The sequence below is a fragment of the Oculina patagonica genome, chromosome 3, assembly GCF_052425735.1.
Source record: "Oculina patagonica isolate OP01 chromosome 3, crgOcupat, whole genome shotgun sequence".
Classification (NCBI taxonomy): Eukaryota; Metazoa; Cnidaria; class Anthozoa; order Scleractinia; family Oculinidae; genus Oculina; species Oculina patagonica.
Window position 1 is genome coordinate 13,881,887 of NC_135760.1, and position 19,421 is coordinate 13,901,307.

Here is a 19,421-nt window from a genome sequence, read left to right on the forward strand (position 1 = left end):
GACATGGGTAAACAATTAATCATCAGACAAAAGGTCCCTCAAATTAATGTTCTGGACAAGGTGTGTACCCATCAACCTGAGCCACCTTCAAATCTAGCCTAGTCATCTTGCATATCTGCTCTCTGGTGAGCACAGAACACAAGATTTTGTGAACAAGTTAGTCAGCCATGAGGCTGCTTCAAAGCTTCACTTTTTAGCTCATAACAACAAGACTATATTGTGTGACAAAACAGACAAGAGTAAGCCCCCCAAAAGAGAAGACAAGAAAACCTTGAAAAACATTAAAAAAGGTAGAACACAGATTGTTGACACAAAATACAAATATTTATTCAAACACTGGCATAACTGCCAATTATATAAGATAAACAGGTTGATTTTAGTTTTCTTTCAGTCAGTTCAGTGATATAATGACACATTTTATAGTTTCACAGATGACTGCACCAGAGTATCAATAGAATAGTAAGTTGATTATTTAGCTAAACTAAGATGATGACTTGGTAGCGTCATTGTGATATTTGAGGACATCTTTGTACTGTGATGGTGTCTGGTTAGCTTGAGCTTGATGCCATTCTGACCATACGTCAGATGATAACTCCGCCAGGCGTTTTTTATGTTTTATTTCTTTGTACTTCATCTCTATCTGATCAGCTATTAATGCTGCAACAAAGACAGAAGGGAAGGATGAGGTTTAGTAAGCTGTGCATTGTGTGGTTCCAGAAAATATCCATACACACCCCACAGAAGGTCATTGGAAAGTCCAAGGGGGTGGAGAGGTTCAAACAAAAATGCATTCCATGGGGGAGGAATGGATATTTTCTACAACAACACATTGCAATGGAAACAAGCCAAAAAACAATCACCAAGTCAGTTCCCAGTCTCATCCATAACAAAGTATTACTATATTTTACAGCCAGATATAATGCGACTAAACCTTCCAGTACAGAAGAAAATACACCCTACCTTCTTTGCAGTAACTGACTGTTAGGGACACAGAACCTAAAATCAACAATGAAATCAATTAGTCCATTAATGAATTTATCAATTAACCAATCATTTATTTATTTACTATTTATTCACCACACAAAACAACATTGATTATTCTTACCAGAGAAAGACTTCAAAAGATTAACAGCTCTCTCATGATCAAGCCCCTCCAAACTCTACAAAGACACAAAAGAATAACATGAAAACTAACATTGAAACTAAAATCATTTGTACCGGTACCCAGAAGCATTAGAAGTTCTCTAAGTGTTATTAGAGAGATTAAGCATGACGTTAATGGCAAACGGCAAAGGCGAGGTTGTCTCAATTTGTTACCTTTCTATCGAATTCTAAAATTAATCCCTTATAAAAATAGGGAAAAAATCCTACATTCACGACAAACACAAAACTACTCATTTCCGCGTATGAACTCCAAACGGCAGACGGCAGAAGTTGAATTTTTGCAGTTTGCGGGAAAAACAAACCTCATGCTTAACCTCTCTATTATCCACTCAAGACTACCGTTAGACCTGAAAAGGACTGTTGAAGCGTCAGCTTTGTGTGTAGCAAAATGGTAATTGGCAAAAGAAGGGGTGTCAAATGGTAAATGTGAGACTTGGCGAGACAATGAGACTGATATCTTTTCTGAGAGCCCGAGACCTTTTTAGCCTTGCTAAAGAAATGGAGATTCAGAGAAGGCGTCAAAGAAAATTTCAAGACGACAAGATCCCTGAAATTTGGCTAAAATGTTGTGAGACACCCATTTTTGAAGGACCATTCACCATCCCTAAAGGAGAGTTGTTGTTGTGCTGCTTAATTATGTGGAAAATGTGGGACTAACTCTGTCATTCACAGCAAGAATTTTGTCACCAACAGATAATCCTCCATGTCTGCAGAATGAGAAACAAATAAACTATAATAAACACCAAATCATAACAGATTCCTCAAAGAAAATAATATGGCCCAAAGGTCTGGTGGTCTTCCCTTATGAATGCTGTGTTAACTGGACACCTTTTACATGGTTGCCACAGACATCAGTTTTCAAAATTCCCTGACTTTTCCCTAATAAAAATCAAAATTCCCTGACTGAAAAATGCAAAATGTCGGATAAAGTTGTAGCAACCAGCCTTCATTTCCAAGAGAAAAAAAAAACATTGCTGAGATCACATTGACCTGAAATATTTCTTTCAACCTACAACAGTATTACTTGTACATCAGCAGTAGTATAATTTTAATTTTCCCTGACTTTTCTTCAATACTGGAATATCAATTTTCCCTGACTCAAATTAAGTAGAGCTGTCCGCCTACGAGAGTGTGACCCATTAAGAGAGCTTGGATTGTATTCACTTTGCCACATAGGAAATGTTGGGTGAACCACCAATTTTTGGAAATATATGACTTCAACCCATACCCTATTATTTACCTAGTATAAAAAATCAACTACAGTAGTTAGAAAAACTAACTAGTTAAAATAAAAAATAAACTGAGATCAAAAATGAACTGCAACATATACATAACCCACTGACCACTACCTACCTGTCTGCAACACCTCCAGGTACAATGTGTGAGATAAAGACAGGAGTTGTATAATGAAACACAACCCACTTTTCAGTCTGTTTTGTCTTCTTTTCACCTCCTTTGATGTGAAAACCAAAACTCTCCTCTCCCTGTAGAAAACAAGGAATGTGATATCAGATGGTTTTCACTACAATTAGTAGCCACTCAGCATGTACGTTCTATTGGAAATCTAATTGGTTCTCCAGTTATTGTTTTTTGCTGATAAAACACAATGCTTAATTATTTAGCATGCACACTGCTCTTGAAAAGGAAAATTATTTAATTTTTTTTACCTAAAAAAACATAAAATTGTGTGTTTTGGACTGCAGTACTTTGGAGCATCTACTACTAATAATTATTTTTTACAAATTCATACAAAATACTTGGTACTATATTTGTATTTACTGATACATCTAATAGGGGCAGTATCTGTGGCATTATCCTACAAGCAGAATTCTTGTGAAAGGCATTGTACCTTGTCCAGCTCTATCACTCGCTGTTCTGCCGCAACCAAACCAAGATCAATATTTGCTTCTGCTACAAAATCATCTCGGTCAAGAACTAACTGAAACTTGTTGAATTCTTCAGGATAATGCTTTATGAGAGCCTCTTGGCATGCCTGCAATGTAAATGTAATGGCTAAGAAAATAGACATGTTCAAATTAGATTAAAGCACAAACTCCATTCAATCATTTGTATCAGTTCTCGTGATTGGTCTGGAACTACCGTGGTAGCTAGCAACGTGGCTAATGCAGAGAAATGTCGTTAAAAACTGCTTCATGTCATTAAGCATTTTAATCGAAAAGATTCCCCAGTATGGCCAGCAGTAGCCTCCATTGCAAGCTTGTTCCAGTTCAATATGAGAAATTATACAAAAATAATTGAACTGCCTACAAGATAATAACATTACACAAGATACTAAGTTTAATTTTATTGACAATTTTTGATACATTTTATGTTTGGATTGGAGTTTTCATTTCCAAATTAAAACTAACATATTGGATAACATAACATAACTTATTACTACAAGTAAACTGAAATGTAAACTGAAATTATTACTACAAGTAAACTGAAATGCGATCAACACGTATCAACAGTCTCAAGCAAAGTATCTAAAGTACTTGGCGTTGTGCGGCGAAACTTGCATAACTGTCCAAGATCGGTAGGAGAAACGGCGTATAAGACTTTAGTCCGACCAACCCTCGAATATGCAAGTGCCGCATGGGATCCCCACTACGAGAAGGATATTCAAAAGCTGTAAAGAGTTCAGAGAAAGGCAGCACAATTCTGCGCGGGCAACTACAACCCCTATGCAAGCGTGACAGATATGCTTCAGGAACTTAATTGGGAAACCCTAGGTAGCCACCAGACGGGAAATCGCTAGACTATCTTTTATGTATAAACTCTCCCACAACCTGACCGATTTCTCAGTAGCTGCCCATCTTAAACCAAATTATGAAAGAAGAACCCGTGAGAGCCACAATTTTAAATTTTTAGTTCCTAGGTCAAAGAAAGATGTTTTTAAATTTTCTTTTTTCCCACGAACAATCTGTGAATGGAACTCCCTTCCAGATGATATTGTAAATATAACGTCTGTAAATAGTTTTAAATCTAAGTTAGTTACCATAATAGTTTTTAATATTTTATTGTATTAGTTTTATTTAGTTTTTAACGGTTGGTGTGATATCTCTAGATTATTACCGATCTAATTATATGTAGATGTAGATGTAGATGTAGATTACAAATTAACAGGTTAACATACCTTTTTCTCTGCTAAGGATAGTGAGTGACAGACCGCTAAAAGATGTAATGAAAGATTGAACCATTAGTACAATAGTGTACAATAGTGTTGTTAAACCCTCAAGTGAAACTTTTTCCGATTGGATGAGAAAGTATATACAGGTATCACATTATGCACTTTAATATTACAATGCCCTAAGGAAACTAAACTGCATAACTCCCTTTGGCAAAAACAGCTTTGATAATGGACTTGCATGTGACAAGATCATGGGGGTCTTAAGTTTATGTCTTACTGTCCACAATGATGTTGAATTAAATTTGGAAACCTGTTTCATTCAACCATGCATTCTTCATCGTTCTCGCCTCCTTGTGTGCATTTTGTCCCAAAATCTATATAAATTTCTATAAAATAGGAGCACTAAGGAACATGATTAGAAAGAAAATTGGAGAAAACAAAAACATAAAATTTGCCAGTGCAAATACCTTAAAAAGTAACAACTCAAATTTGCTGTTAGTTACTGTCTCGTTTGACATCTCTACTAAAAAGGTCTTGCAACAGTAAAAGTATATTGAACATACACAACTATCTTTCACATTTGATAATGGTGACAGAGAAAGAAAAAAGCAGCTGAATCATACCTTGACTAAGAAGTTCACTTTTTTCACCACGTATAACACTGACAGAATAGATGAACGGATTATTCAAATGAAGATGTGATTTGTTTTTCTCTTTGAAATCGAGTCTAGAAACAAAACAAAATAATTCACGTCAGACTATTAAATATTAATGCTCCAACACGGCTGATTTTTATTACATTGTATTTTGTAAACAATATTTCTTCAGACCAATAAATTTTCCTTTTTATACACATTGTAAATCAAGTAAAAAAAAATTAGAAGAAAAATCAAATCATTAAGGAACAAAAAGATGATACTTGATAAATAAAGAAAGATGGTAAATTTCAAGCTCGGGAAGCGAAAGTGTCATAGTTCTTTGTTCCGGCATAATGAATATTACATCTTAAAGTTTCTCAAAATGATAAGTGACTTTTTACATAATATTCTAAAATCACTATTAAAAACTATTAATTAAAAGCAAACAGTGCAAACATGTTGCATGCTTACTTTGTCTTCAATGGAAAGTGTCCCACCATATCTGATATACATTGAAGGATGAACTTTGGATGCTGCATTTTTACCAGCTCATCAATTTTATCTTTTGTCAGTTCTGGTATAAGATGTGACATTACAAAGGTATCTGCTTTTTCAGGACTCTGTTCAAAGGAAGAACAATTCAAAATAAGAGAACTGGTTGTTTCAGCCTCACTTGGGTCACAGCAGCTCAAAAAATAAATATTTTTTTTTGAGCCTGGTGTCTGTTTTTGGAAAATAGAATTCAGGCTAAAAGATAAATTTACACACCATAGGTTAGATAAATGGCATCCACTTATCTGGTGGCTAGTAGATTGTAAACGTCTTACTTGTTGCATTAGAAGTGTAAGCTGGACTTTTTTGTACATATATATATATTATTATGCTTCTTGTACAAACTTAAACTTTTAAATTTTTAAATTTTTAATATTAGGATTAGTTGCTTTCATATTTTAATTCTATATTTATATTAGCATCTCTTTTTAAATTCTATTTTTAATGATTTTGATGTAATAGTAATGTAATTAATTTTATTGTAAATAGTTGTGTGTTTTTAACATGAGCCCCTGGCTCGGGAGATTGGGCAACCACTCCCAACGTTACTGACTTTAAATAAAATACCTATACCTATAAATACCTATACCTATGACCTTACGTAAGGTATTTTGCAATCATGCCTAAGTTTGTTAGTCAATAACCAGCTACAGGAGAGCACCCTTATTACACATGAACACTGACCTCGTGAGTATATACTGCTCCAACTAGAGCTAGCAAAGTTTGCTTCTGCATCAGTTCCTGGGGTTGTCTCTACAAGAATTAGAGTAATAAATAAATGCATAATGTACAATAATTGTTAAATTCTATATCTCAAACATTTGCTGAAGGAAAACACCAGCAATTCCTATGTCAGGAAAACAACAGAATATAGCTACCAAATTATAAAAAGAGAATGGAACAGTTTCCAGTTTCATAAGAGCAAAAATTGCCAGTGATTAATTTTCTAAAAACTCACAGAATAAAGAGTTTTCCCCTTGATATTCCACTCAACTCCTTTCTGCAATACATAATCATCTAACAAAGCATTCTGCACATCCCTGCAATAAACAACAATCTTAACTATTACAGCTTGCTTCCACATGTTCAGAGCTGTTTATTGAACATACAATGTTTAAGGAGGTAAATTCCGCATTTCTCACGGCCACTTACCAGATCTGTAATGCTGAAAGTTCAGGAAAGTTGTGATAGAGATATTCTGTGACACACTTTCTCATAGTCTGTGCACCTAGAATTTGTTTCAAAGAGTTGTATTTCAGACAAAAACTCACCAAAAACAGATAAATGTTGTCAAATGTTACAAAAAGATTTTTTGTCTGTAGTATACAATTCTTGGAAAGAAACTGTGAAAACGAATTAGAGTTGAACATAGAGTCAAAGATAAAGCAAAGTAATGCTGATGATTCTTCAGTCCAAGTGAAGTAATCTTTTGCAAATACTTACAAATTTGCAAGTGGAAGAAATAAATGATTACAATATTATTTGAACTATGACATCAATGGAAAGTCTTACCAAGAAAAGCCAGCTTTTCATTACATTCATGAGGCCCTGACAGTTTGTAGGCATTTGCTATAAGGTATGACTCGTGAGTAAAAGCAGCTAGAAGGTCTTTTATATCTGGAATGTTTATGTTGAGTTTTGTGGCAAATGCTAAAATATTTTCCCTGAAACCTGTAAAAAAAAACTGAAATGAGCAACTGAAGTTAATAATAACCATAATAATTACTTTGCATAGCCTTTGAGCTCATACAACTTTACTATATAACAACGCACTTGTCAACAACAAGACAATATTGTTCACAGGCACTCAGCAAGGCAGAATTAAAAAGATGATGGCAGATGTTTGGGAAATGAGCTATTGACATGTTTGACCTACAACAGTGATATTTAAGTACTCCTTTCTGTTTGGGTAGGAGGTCCAATGGCCTAATGGTTAGCGCGCTGGACTCCAGATCAAGTGGTCCAGGTTTGAGGCCTGGCCAGGGTCACTGTGTTGTGTTCTTGGGTAAGACGCTTAACTCTCACAGTGTCTCTCTCCACCCAGGTGTATAAATGTGTACGCCGGCAAATTTACTGCTTGGGGGTAACCCTGCGATGGACTAGCATCCCTTCCAGGGGAAGTAGAAATACTTCTAGACACTTCATGCTACAGAAACTGGGATAAGCTCCGGCCTGATCATTGGGCCACTAGGCTCGTATGCAGACTTTACCTTAACCTTCTGTTTGTTATAGACATGTGCTGCGGGCTCCCATACTGGTGGAAATTCAAGATGGTGATTAATTAACTTACAATAATGCAAGATTGCTTTAAAATGTTTAAATACCTGTGTTACTCAAAAGACTTTGCCCTGTTTGTACATCCTAGAAAAATGAAATTAAAAAACATTAAAGATTTAGTACATTAACTGTCATTATTCCTGCATGATTTCCAAAGTGGGGGAGAGGGGAAGAAAAAACCATTATTTGTAGTTGTCCAATATTACCCAAATGCATTGATATAGCAACAAAACAAAGCCTTGAGAACCATGCCAAAACTCCAGTAGCTGACTTTGTCACTTGCCAAATTTGAGCTGTTAGCCGAAAGGTTTTAGCATGAAAGCAAAATTAATAAAGCAAAGGGACTCCAAAAGTTGAAAACTGCAGTGTTCAGTCACTGTTGGTTAAGGTAAGTATGAATTTGAAGGTGGAATTTGGTGGCAAGGTCCTGGTTGTTCAAAAGTTGGATAATGCTATCCACCCGATAAGGTAAAGGTCAACTTGATTTAGGCAGGGTGGCCCAATCAGCACTTGGCTTGTATCAAAAGGGGCCCTGCGTATAAATCACTTTCCAGTGGATAGTGTAGTCTGTTAAGTTAAGACTTAACAACCGGATAGCGATTTATCCAGTGGATAGCGTTATCCACCCTTTGAACAACTGTGCCCAGGTCTGAAATGGCAGGTGGTACCCCCTTCTGCGGGGTTTCCTGCCACAATCACCCATAGGAAGCGTTTAATGCAAAACTAATATATTTTCCCAAATTTTACACCTACCAAGCTAACAATCTATTACCAATGTCCCTGTAAAACTATCAATACTTGCACATACCGGATACTTGGACTTTGTTGTACAGTACCAAGACGTTTGTACCTTTGTGACATCTGACTTGTATCTCTGAAACCGTGAATTACCACAACAGACCATACACAAGGATGATGTTGATACAGGCCGTACAAGTGATTTACTAACCAAGTCATTTGAAAGTCTTCCCTGAAAAAATGTCCTTGCTAGTGGAAAAACAGTTCTTAGATGCACTACACGGCTCATTATATTGAAGGTGGGAAAGAAGCGTACAGCTCCAACCAGTTAACCAACGAAGATGTCCTTAAACTTGTAAGTGAATAAAATGTCTTCCGCAAGGAAAGATGTATCCCACCAACGTAAAATTTAAGTGCAGGGGAAACGGAAAACGGGTATAAGATTCATGTTTAACGGCTCAACATTGCCGCCATGTTGACCGCCATGTTGCTAACTACACGTGACGACCAACACTCACGTGACAAGTCAGTTGGTTGGTTTCCGGTCTCTTCGCTTCACTTGTGGAAGAAGTGCTTTTCAGACACAGTGCAGTAATGGGGTAATTATAAAGACGGGAGCTCAAGCATGAAGGAGACGACCCACAGAAAAGAAAATGTTCTTCTTTTTATGCCCAACCTAATAGGTGAGATATTTATCCTTGTCCTCAGTTACTATATTTTAGGCTTACGCGATTTTGATCTGAACTGTTTACTGAATTGAAATGAAGAAGGTTGAAAGAAGGGAAACGTATAAGCTAACATAACTCCTTAATTTCGTTTTATCCGCTAATTTAAGTAAGCTAAATATATAAATCATTATATAGTCAAAACGTTATTTAACGATCATAAAGTAAAGGACGATTGTAACATGTCTCCTTGTACAACAAAACTGAATTTCTAAGCTGTCAAAATGACCTCCCCCGCTTTTTTCTCTTTTTTTTTGGGGGGGGGGGAGGGGCAGATAAGAAATATTTCTCAGAGCACCCGTGAGCTTGGCAAATAAAAGAAAAGGGAAATTCTCCACAATACTTATTGACTGCAATTTGGGTCAATGAAACTAAAGTTTTTGTTGTTGTTGTTTTTTCTCCCAAGGTTATGTCCGTCTTGTCCTTTTACTAGCATCCTGGATATTCTTTACCAATCCAGTCCTTTTCCTGTCTTTTTACACAGCATCAATATTATTGGATGGTGAGCATTGTATATGGGATGTTCTAGAGAATATCCATACCCCTCCCACGGAAGTTATTTTGGTATGATCCCTTTCTCCCCCCTGGAAAATATTCTAGTTTAATAGCCCAGGGGGGGGGGGGTACTCCGGCTTGTAAATGACGGGGATGATCGAAGGATTTTTTTGGGTTTGAAATTTACGATTCTGGGATTTTTTTGGGGTTGGAAAATTTGGCAAGTTTTTTTTGGGGTGACTTAATTTAAATAGGGGATTTTTTTGGGTATTAAAAACGAACTTAAGTGCCTTGGCACAGCCTTGGCGTGTTATGGTATGATCAGGGGCGGATCCAGGAATTCCTGAAAGGGGGGTTGTACACCTTTGATACTTTTCGACGTCTTGGGTGTCGATGGCGAGCTCCGCAAGTGCGATCTTCTTGGGGGGATGAGGGGCATGTCCCCCGGGAATTTTTTTTCCGATTTTACCCTCTAAAACGCCATTTCCAGCATTTCTGAGACTCGAAAAGCGTTTGTGACGGTATGATGTAAAATCTGGAGGTTACCTTATTTTTCAATCAGAAAACCAAAAATAATAATGCATGATTAAAAGGGACAGCAATAACAATGATAGTTAATTGTAGTTTTTCTATATGCCTCGTTAATCGAACAATGTAGCCCGAAAGAGTCATCTTGGATGAGCTATTACAATGCCCTTCTCTTCGACCTCGAATCTCTCAGAGTAATGCACAACAGCTATAACAGCGAGATCTGTGAAGCGCTCTTTAGACAGTTTCATGAGCGAAAGGACCACTCAGGTTCCGCACTTATGATTGGTAAGGTGTGAGGAGAAGACGATGGATGTTTGAAGAAGCATCCTCGTCACAGTAGAAGATTGCTTCGAGAAGATTGCTTGGAAGTTCTTGCACTGCTGACTGCCACATAGTTTGCCATCTTCGCAAACTAAAGAAACGATTAATTTTACCCATCAGTCAGTTTTCAAGATGGTGTCTAAATGGGCACATTTTGTTAAAGAATTGCTCTTATTGAACATTCGCGAAATGTACATCATCATTTTCTTAACTTGACAATCAGTCAATTGGTGGAAGTGAAACAACTACATATAAAACAATTTTATTCTATTATTTTTATAAAGAGTCAAACAAATAAAAAATGCTGCTCAAAGGGGGGGTTGCAACCCCCTCAACCCCTCCCCTAGATCCGCCACAGGGAGCCCAGACAAACTGTTTGTGAATGGACTGTGCACATTTACATTTTTATAGAGAATGTATGAAATTTACCGAATGGTTTGTAGAATTGCGTATATTGGTGCAAAACATTAACAATTTTGAGCTGAATAAATGTTAAGTTTCCTATCTTTTGTGTAGTGATGTTCTTTTGGCTTGAAATGGCGAATTTGAGTCGATTGAAGGGTAATTTGGTTTCGCTGTTTACTATACATCTAATTATATGGAAAGGGTGGAAACTCCAACAACTCCAAAGTAGAACACTTCCAGCGCCGAGCCGAATTTCGACCTGATAATCCTATCGCACAGCTTTCAAACTACGCACCAGAAATGAGGAAGGCTTGACGAATCTTCTCGTATCATTTGATCGAAAATTTACCTAAACCGTCCGGAACAAGCCCTCGAACGAAATCGGGTATCCAAAATTTTTAAGCCGTCCGAATGCGTAGCACCAAAATGTGGTGCCGAAGGGAAAACGCTATTCCCCTGCCTCTTTTTGATTGGATACAACTGAACAATGGTCGTTCAAAAATTTGTTTTGTGGATAGGGAGGCAAAGGCAAAAACCAATACTCGTTCGAGGGCTTGTTCCGGACGGTTTAGGTAAATTTTCGATCAAATGATACGAGAAGATTCGTCAAGCCTTCCTCATTTCTGGTGCGTAGTTTGAAAGCTGTGCGATAGGATTATCAGGTTGAAATTCGGCTCGGCGCTGGAAGTGTTCTACTTTGGAGTTGTTGGAGTTTCCACCCTTTCCATATAATTAGATGTATAGTAAACAGCGAAACCAAATTACCCTTCAATCGACTCAAATTCGCCATTTCAAGCCAAAAGAACAGCACAACACAAAAGATAGGAAACTTAACATTTATTCAGCTCAAAATTGTTAATGTTTTGCACCAATATACGCAATTCTACAAACCATTCGGTAAATTTCATACATTCTCTATAAAAATGTAAATGTGCACAGTCCATTCACAAACAGTTTGTCTGGGCTCCCTGTGGATCCGCCTCTGATGATGAATAAACAAACATGAGCATTCGATTTTTTATGGTTTTCTTTGTGTTATATTATTGCCCCTCCTGGCAATTTAGGGGTAATTTGACAAGGGATTTTTTGGGGGGTTATTTTTGGTCCAGGGATTTTTTGGGGTAATGTTGGAAGATTTGGGGATTTTTTTGGGTACTGAGTTTTGCCTCCATTCGATCATCCCCGTCATTTACAAGCCGGAGTACCCCCCCTGGGTTTAATAGCTTCATACTTTTCTTTTAAATGTTTGGTTTTTAACCCCTCCCCACCAGCATCAGAATTTCCAAGGACCTTCCTTGGGGTGCAGTGTATGGATATTTGCTAGAACTGTACAATTTCACTGTTTGACATGCATGCATAATGATCTATTAATAGTAAAGCTTTTTTTCCCCAACAGTTGCTTAGTTTGTTTTATCCCTAGCAGTATGCTGGGCACATGTCACTCACATGTATGAATTGTTAGAGCTTAATAAGATAAATCTACTGCCAAAAATGTTTCTTCTTTCTTGATAAACTTGTCACAGACCGTATCCCAGAAGTATGTCTGAGATTAAAATTCATTTTTAGTCCTGGTCCCAATAAATAGGACACATGGATTTGGAAATAATTGCTGACCACACTGACAGAAGTTTAAACTGTAAATACCAATTATTTTATTCCAGGTCTTGATGGAATTGTGGCGCGGCAACTGAACCAAACATCAGCATTTGGTGCCTGGGTATTTAATTTTCTTGATATTTCAATATAAATGTATAATTAATATGTTTTTCTTTTCACTTCTTGAGACTGAACCAGAACTAAGACAGGAGTAACTAAAGAATGAATTGAAGGATCAAGATCATCTTTACAAAATAAGGATATATATTCATTTAGAACCAAACTTTTAATTAGGGATAATTTGGTATTAATCAAAAAAAAAAAAATACTCTACTATATAGCACTAATGGAAATGAATGTTGCTCCTTTAAGGGATTGAGAATTGTGTTTTAGTAACAATTTACTTCTCCGTTTCCAATTTTCACAGTTACTGCATGCCATCTCTTTTTTTTCTTGGGCGTGGTCCCTGCTCAACATACACAGGAAAAATTTCACAAAAAAATTCCATGGTTTTGTGAATGGTAATTTTGCTAAATACCATAATAAAACCATTAATGTAAAAGCCAAACTCTTACCATAGAAATGTTTTTTGGATAGAGCACGAATGGGAAAGAATAAAAACCACTTTGTTTCAAAAAACACTAATGGGATTTTAGGATTTTTTTCCTGTGACAAGTGTCACTTATCCCTTATGTCTAAAAAGAGTCTGCTTAATGAACTTGAGCCCTCGGAGGCTTTAATATAAGGAAACTTAGCTAATGGTAACAGAATAACAAAGAAAGTTTAAAAGCCGCCTATTCTACTCTGCTTTGTCTTTCAATGTAAGCAGAGCCCTGTACAGCTGGACCTATGTACTCATCCTGTGAATGGTTTGTTTCTTTAGTTAGATGTTGTAACTGACAATCTTGGCAGAGGAATGCTGTGGACCTTACTTTACAAGGTAATAATGACATTTTAATGTCAGATGTACTGGCTTAAGCACACTTTACACTCATGACATTGCAGTCTGTACACTGTTGGCAATTGAATTGAAATGGTGGTGTTTTTTTCTTAGGGGGATGTTGTCCATCGTTGTGGGGTTAATATGGAAAGAACACTTTTATTATTTCACTTTGCTTGTTTGGGCAGTTGCTAGCTTACAAAGAAATCATAAATCATTTCAACCGAAAGTTGGCATTAATTAAGCTATAATTGAAATAAGTCTAATTTGTAACTAAGATCATTTGAATGTTACTGTTTAGTTGCAATTCAGTGTTAAAACCTATCTCACTTGTTGTTAACAGTGGGGATATTTTATCAGTGCGTTGGAGTGGTTGGTATTCGTGTGCACACACACACTAGGATCACAGTGGAGGAGCACCAAATCAGACCCTCCTTCATGGGTTCAAAAAGTTATGGCTAATGGTATGTTTCCTGAAAACATGTGCATATGTTAATAGTTGAACCTATCTGTATCAGTTTCGTGTACAATTTAGCAGCAGTAATGTGGTGTATTTTTATATTTGTTTTAAATTTTTTTAAACCAGTTTGATTTTTATTTTATTGTCTCATATTCATTATCATAATCTGAAACAAAGGGAAATAAAAATCAAACTTGATTCAAAAATTTTAAACCAAAAACATAAAAACATAATAGTATGGTTTATTCAAGATTAACCCTATTCAGACCGGGCTTTTTTTGGTCTTTTCAGACCGGGGGGGGGGGGGGCGGATTCCGCGCCCCCTCCGTAACTTTCAGAATATTTAAGCAATCACAATGAAACTTACAGGATATATAGTATCTCCCAAAATCTATCTTTTGGCATATGTCACGTGGGACGATGACGTCACATCACGTGACAATTACATCATAATGTCAAAACAGCCGCCATCTTGGATCCGCCATCTTGGTTTTCGAAATTTTGCCAAAACGTCAGAAAACCGCCCAAAATTACTGGAAAATACTCAAAACCAATAAAAATGTACTTAAAACCCGTAAACAGGTGAAATAACTGATTTAAAGTTATTTTTCAAAATTACAAATTTGGGAAAACATGCCTGTCAAAATGCCGTTGCCATGGTGACGTCAAGTTCCTGACACAACAACCTACCCTACCAAATTATTCCCAGATAAATTTTAGATAAAGTCGCAAAGTTTGGCAGCGTTTGGTTGAATATTAAAAAAGTTATAAGCGTTCAAAGTCGGCGCGGGCACTTTCCGCCCCCCCCCCCCCCCGGTCTGGAAAGGGTTAAAGAAAAAAAAAATACAATATTAGGAATACATCTTGAAAAGGGAAACATGAGGTTGACCCTATAACCACAACATAGACAAATTTGAAGAGTTCTGTAAAGTGGGAAGTTTAGGTTAAAATAAACCCAGCTAGGAGTCTAGGCTAAGGGAAAGTGATCCTTTTGTAAACCATCTTGTGCTAATACTGTACTATAATTCCACATCCTGTTCGTTTGGCTTTGACCTAATTTTATTACTTTGTAAAATTCATTAACTATTCATGAGGGTGCAAACCAATCCCAGCACAGTATTCAGATCACATGTACACAACTGTAAACCCCAATACAATTAAATCAAACAATAGAATTAACTTTTGATACAAACTCCTGCTCAGCTAATTAGTATAATTCATGATTAACTTTTGATACAGATCTCTAGAATCGTATAACAATACTTTGCATTCAATTTATTGTTATTTATTTATTTATTTATCAGGATTCAAAACACCAGCTGGTGTGTTTGCCGTGAGTGGCCTGCATGTGCTCCCTGTGTGGCTGTACGGACTCAAGTCACACCTGTGGACACCGTTCATGTCACACCATTTACAATTGGGAGTAACTGGAGTTCTAATTTCTGGCAGAGCCCTTTGTATGGCTGTTGAAGTAAGTGAGGCAAGATGCAGTTGGCTTTACCGTGATAAGGGACCAGTCATTATTTAAAGGGGGAGGGCTTGTGCAAATGGAGGGAATCTATGTTCAAATTCTCCTGACCCTTATAATTACCTTTATGAAGCACATTTTTTGCTGACCCTCCCCCTCTTACTCACTCACTTCCTAAAACCTCTTTAATATGCATGTGCCCCCCCCCCCATTTTCCATGCATAAAAATCAGATCCTCCCCACCCTCTAGACAATGACTTGTTCCCTAAGATTAGTAACATAATTCCGAGTACTCTTTCTGATGATACTTGAGATTGAGTCAAGTTACTTTAAATACTTGTTAGGTGTTGGTTAGCTGGATTTTCTCTCTCATCGCTCACCGAACATTGTTGAACCCGTCCAGTGACATGCACAATCCTAAGTAGACTGTTTCTCAGGTCCCAAGGTTGTCCGCTTACGGGAGGTTCCACTGTAGTTGATCAGCTCTTGTTATGACACTAGTGTTGATTAAACTACTTTTTTGTCAGGTTTGGTTTATCACGAGCCACGTAAAAGATCTGCTGGCAGATCATGAACAGAAAACACAGTCACCAAGCACGGATCCCTTGATTGAAGAGACAGACTAGATGTATGCTGAAGTTCTGCTACTTCAAGCTAGAACAGCATGGAGAAAAGAGCTCGGCCTGATGGCTGAAATTCAACAAAACTAATGTCCCGAAACATGCTCTGTGTTTCATACTTTAATCCTTGTTACTACAGTGTGACACCAATGTGATAATTTACATTAATTTAAACAGTTTTTTACAACCATTTTCGAAATCTGCAAATGATTATGATTCCATGCTATTTAGGAAACTGTCTTGCTTAGTAGTTAGTGAACCCTGTATGCAAATGAGATTGGCTCTCTTGTCATTGTTTAGTAAAGCTTGTTCAGGATCCCTGGTTTTGAAAATTATGTTAACATTTTTGCAAAATGAACAAAATAAAATAAAAATAATTTATTAATGCTAAAATAAAGGCAATAGGTTAAGAAATACAGACAACCAAGTAGAACTCAGAATTCCTAGTTTCACAAAATAGAATTTCACAGTTCTTAAACTTTATGTACATAATTTGTGTGTCATAATTTTTATCTTCAACTGACATTTTTTATGGAAATTTTTGACAGTAATATTCACTTCATACCAGAAAAATCACGGAACTGTAAAACTGGCAGGAACCGGCAGGAATTGTCATTATATTGCTACCCCACCCACTTTTGTTGACAAATTCCAGAAATACCTGTGGCTCACGTGCTGCGCCTCCTTGCCGACACTGTTATTTACAGTTGTTGGTTTGAACTGTGCTTGAAAAATAATCTTGGTAAAATTTATCTTTTTTCACACCAAAATAAAAACAACCGCCAAATCTTGACACAACAATTTTAAGAATTTTAAGAAAATGGCTAGCACTTCTTTTAACCGAGCTTTTATTGATGTAATTAGTGGGCTGTGAATTATACCCGACAAGGCGACAGTTGGAATTTACAGATGAAAGTGGGCGGAGCAGCGACATGAAAATTCGGGCCAATGTTAGCTGCAGTTCTAGAGGGGGAGGCTGGGCTTAGGTGGGTCATTTGACAGTAATAGTTTAACATAATAAGGACTTTTTACCTTTTGGTGGACTTTGTAACAAATTTTAATGGCCTTTTTTAAGGCCTTTATTGTGCATATTCGGACTATTATAAATACTAATATATAAATTTTGCTAAATATCAGAGTTATTTACAAGGGTCATACTAAAAAACATGACAGTAAAATGACATGGCCACTCAACCAATCACAACACTAAAATACCGTAAATGCTGGGGCTGGTATTTATTTTCAAGACCTTTTGAGGAAGGAAGGGAAGGGGAAGGGGTTAATAATGAAGATGGGGACTTATTGGAGAGGGGGTTATTTTAAACCATATATCACTTAGGTTACATATAAAAGAAATAAAGCAGACTTTGTGTTTTAGTGCTGTTTAGTAACATTTTTTTTACAAAATTGTAACAAAACTGAATAATTTAAGCATAAAGTTAAAGTACTGTGCATGTACCCTGGGTGCCAAAGGGTTTATTTTGCGACAACAGTGAGTGGCGAAGCCCCAATTGTTGAGAGAGTGGCGAAACTGCAATCAGAAGAGTGAAAAAAAAAACCCTCTGGCACCCATGGTACCGTGCATGTTTCTTTGTTCATGAATTGTTATAATCTACCATCTTGGGAAGGAGGGGGTGGCTTACTCAAAAAAACTGCAACTCGAGAGGGGAGCTTAAAAGGGGGGGGAGGGTGGGGCCCGGGTGCGGGGCAAACGGTAGCGATTGTCCAACAAACGATATTTGAGTGCTGCATACTTGACGTAATAACCGTGGTATCCAATATGGCGGAATGATGGCAGGGCTTATGACCGTAACGCTTAAAATCGTGGTCGACTTTTTCGATAAATTCGGTCTCATTTACAAAAGAAACGTTGGATCATTCTTGAGCTACAAGGTCGGTAAAGGTCACCAAATAACGCTTCCTCCGTCCACACCACATGTGACAATACATCCTTCCTTTCTTGAAGGCAAGAGAGTTCTTTTCGTGGGAGATGTGCACGGCTGTTTCGACGAGCTAAAAGAGTTGTACACTAAATGTGCACAGCCTGACAAGGACACTGTTGTAGTTTACGTTGGTGACCTTGTGTTCAAAGGACCAAAGACTTTGGAAGTTATACGCTTTGTCAGAGAGACAGGGTCGTTCTCTGTAAGAGGAAACCACGAACAGTCGATTTTAACAGAAATCCTTCACAAAAGAAGAAATGAACCCGTAAGAGATAAACGCAGATTTGTTTACGATCTGACCCAAGAGGAAGAAGAATTTCTGGAAAATCTTCCATTTACGATAAGCATTCCTTCGTTGAATGTGTTGGTGGTGCATGGAGGCTTACTTCCGGGAGTACCCTTAGAAGACCAGGATCCCTTGGGCATGATATTCATTAGAAACTACCACCCTGAGAAATTTCAAGGAACGTCAAAAATAGACGATGGTTTTCCATGGGCATCTATGTGGAATGGACCTGAGCATGTTGTATTTGGACATGATGCTCGCCGAGGTCTTCAGCAATATGCACATGCCACTGGTATTGACTCTGGATGTGTATATGGGAATTATCTGACTGGTATCCTGGTCGAGGATGGGGTGTGGGATAACAGAAAATTAATCCAAGTCAAAGCAAAAGAAAAGTACACTCTAAAGGAAAGTTGACATTCTTGAAAACTGCTTGCTTTTGTCTAGTTTTTATACCAAAAAACATGAATACTTACAGTTCTGTGTAACCCCTTCATCAGTGTTTTGTTGATGGAGACATTTACAAAACACTGATGAAGGGATTATCCCGAAACATCTGACTGTTTTAACAGTACTTTGAAAGCACTCCTAATATAAGTTTGTTTATTTTACTCAATTACATGTATGATGTACTTTTTCAAATTAATATGATGAACAATTTAAACTAAAGATTATTGTTGTCACTGTTTGGCTTCGATATGGTCACTGGGTATGGGAATCACACACAGAAAAACAATAGAACTGGGACTGGGGTTTTGAAAATTTTGGGATTAATAGGCTAGGAAATGGGATTTGGGCTGGGAAAATCGGATTTATACCCCCTTTAGGACCCTCCTCAAATATAATAAAATATAATAAAAAACTGCAATATCACAGTGACAAACCGACGAGTGGTGCCAGATCTGGGTTATTTGACACTTCAATATTTTACCTCACATTTTTGTGAACTTTTATCCATGAGGACACCTTGTGATTGCTGTCATAAACAGCATGCATCGCATAAGCATTCAATCCTGGACATACAAAATCCTGGAATTCCACTAATATTTTTTTTTTTATGATTTAAAAAGTCTATGACATCACATGATATTTTGTTGCACTTCCAAGTGAATTTTAATCTGTGATACCTGCA

General features: G+C 37.1%; 3 protein-coding genes across 3 annotated transcripts; 2 read left to right on the plus strand and 1 right to left on the minus strand.

Annotated features, from left to right (window-relative positions):
• Positions 1-302: 302 nt before the first annotated feature.
• LOC144646752 (uncharacterized) lies at positions 303-8,788 on the minus strand. Its single transcript, XM_078506435.1, has 15 exons — positions 8,570-8,788; positions 7,809-7,845; positions 6,997-7,155; positions 6,637-6,712; positions 6,443-6,524; positions 6,169-6,237; positions 5,404-5,552; positions 4,918-5,021; positions 4,301-4,335; positions 3,014-3,157; positions 2,518-2,648; positions 1,823-1,871; positions 1,106-1,160; positions 961-996; positions 303-657 (listed from the first exon to the last, which is right to left on the minus strand). Exons 1-15 carry the CDS (start codon positions 8,786-8,788, stop codon positions 482-484), a joined length of 1,521 nt encoding a protein of 506 aa, XP_078362561.1. The 3' UTR covers positions 303-481.
• Positions 8,789-8,989: 201 nt separating this feature from the next.
• Positions 8,990-17,386, plus strand: LOC144646791 (uncharacterized). The gene is made up of 7 exons (XM_078506478.1): positions 8,990-9,182; positions 9,631-9,726; positions 12,638-12,693; positions 13,456-13,512; positions 13,856-13,976; positions 15,277-15,443; positions 15,968-17,386. The coding sequence occupies exons 1-7, from the start codon at positions 9,125-9,127 to the stop codon at positions 16,064-16,066; spliced, it is 654 nt and encodes a 217-aa protein (XP_078362604.1). The 5' UTR covers positions 8,990-9,124; the 3' UTR covers positions 16,067-17,386.
• Positions 17,387-17,726: 340 nt separating this feature from the next.
• LOC144646785 (bis(5'-nucleosyl)-tetraphosphatase PrpE [asymmetrical]-like) lies at positions 17,727-18,945 on the plus strand. Its single transcript, XM_078506472.1, has one exon. It carries the CDS (start codon positions 17,849-17,851, stop codon positions 18,704-18,706), a length of 858 nt encoding a protein of 285 aa, XP_078362598.1. The 5' UTR covers positions 17,727-17,848; the 3' UTR covers positions 18,707-18,945.
• Positions 18,946-19,421: the final 476 nt, after the last annotated feature.

Coding starts and splice junctions, on each gene's coding strand:
- LOC144646785 (XM_078506472.1), top strand. CDS start 17,849: ATGATGGCAGGGCTTATGACCGTAACGCTTAAAATCGTGGTCGACTTT.
- LOC144646791 (XM_078506478.1), top strand. CDS start 9,125: ATGAAGGAGACGACCCACAGAAAAGAAAATGTTCTTCTTTTTATGCCC. Junction 9,727..12,637: donor AGCATCAATATTATTGGATG/GTGAGCATTGTA, acceptor ATTTTATTCCAG/GTCTTGATGGAATTGTGGCG. Junction 13,977..15,276: donor TCAAAAAGTTATGGCTAATG/GTATGTTTCCTG, acceptor TTTATTTATCAG/GATTCAAAACACCAGCTGGT.
- LOC144646752 (XM_078506435.1), bottom strand. CDS start 8,788: ATGAGCCGTGTAGTGCATCTAAGAACTGTTTTTCCACTAGCAAGGACA. Junction 5,553..6,168: donor GAGCAGTATATACTCACGAG/GTCAGTGTTCAT, acceptor TCCTTTGAACAG/AGTCCTGAAAAAGCAGATAC. Junction 2,649..3,013: donor GAGTGATAGAGCTGGACAAG/GTACAATGCCTT, acceptor TGTTTTCTACAG/GGAGAGGAGAGTTTTGGTTT.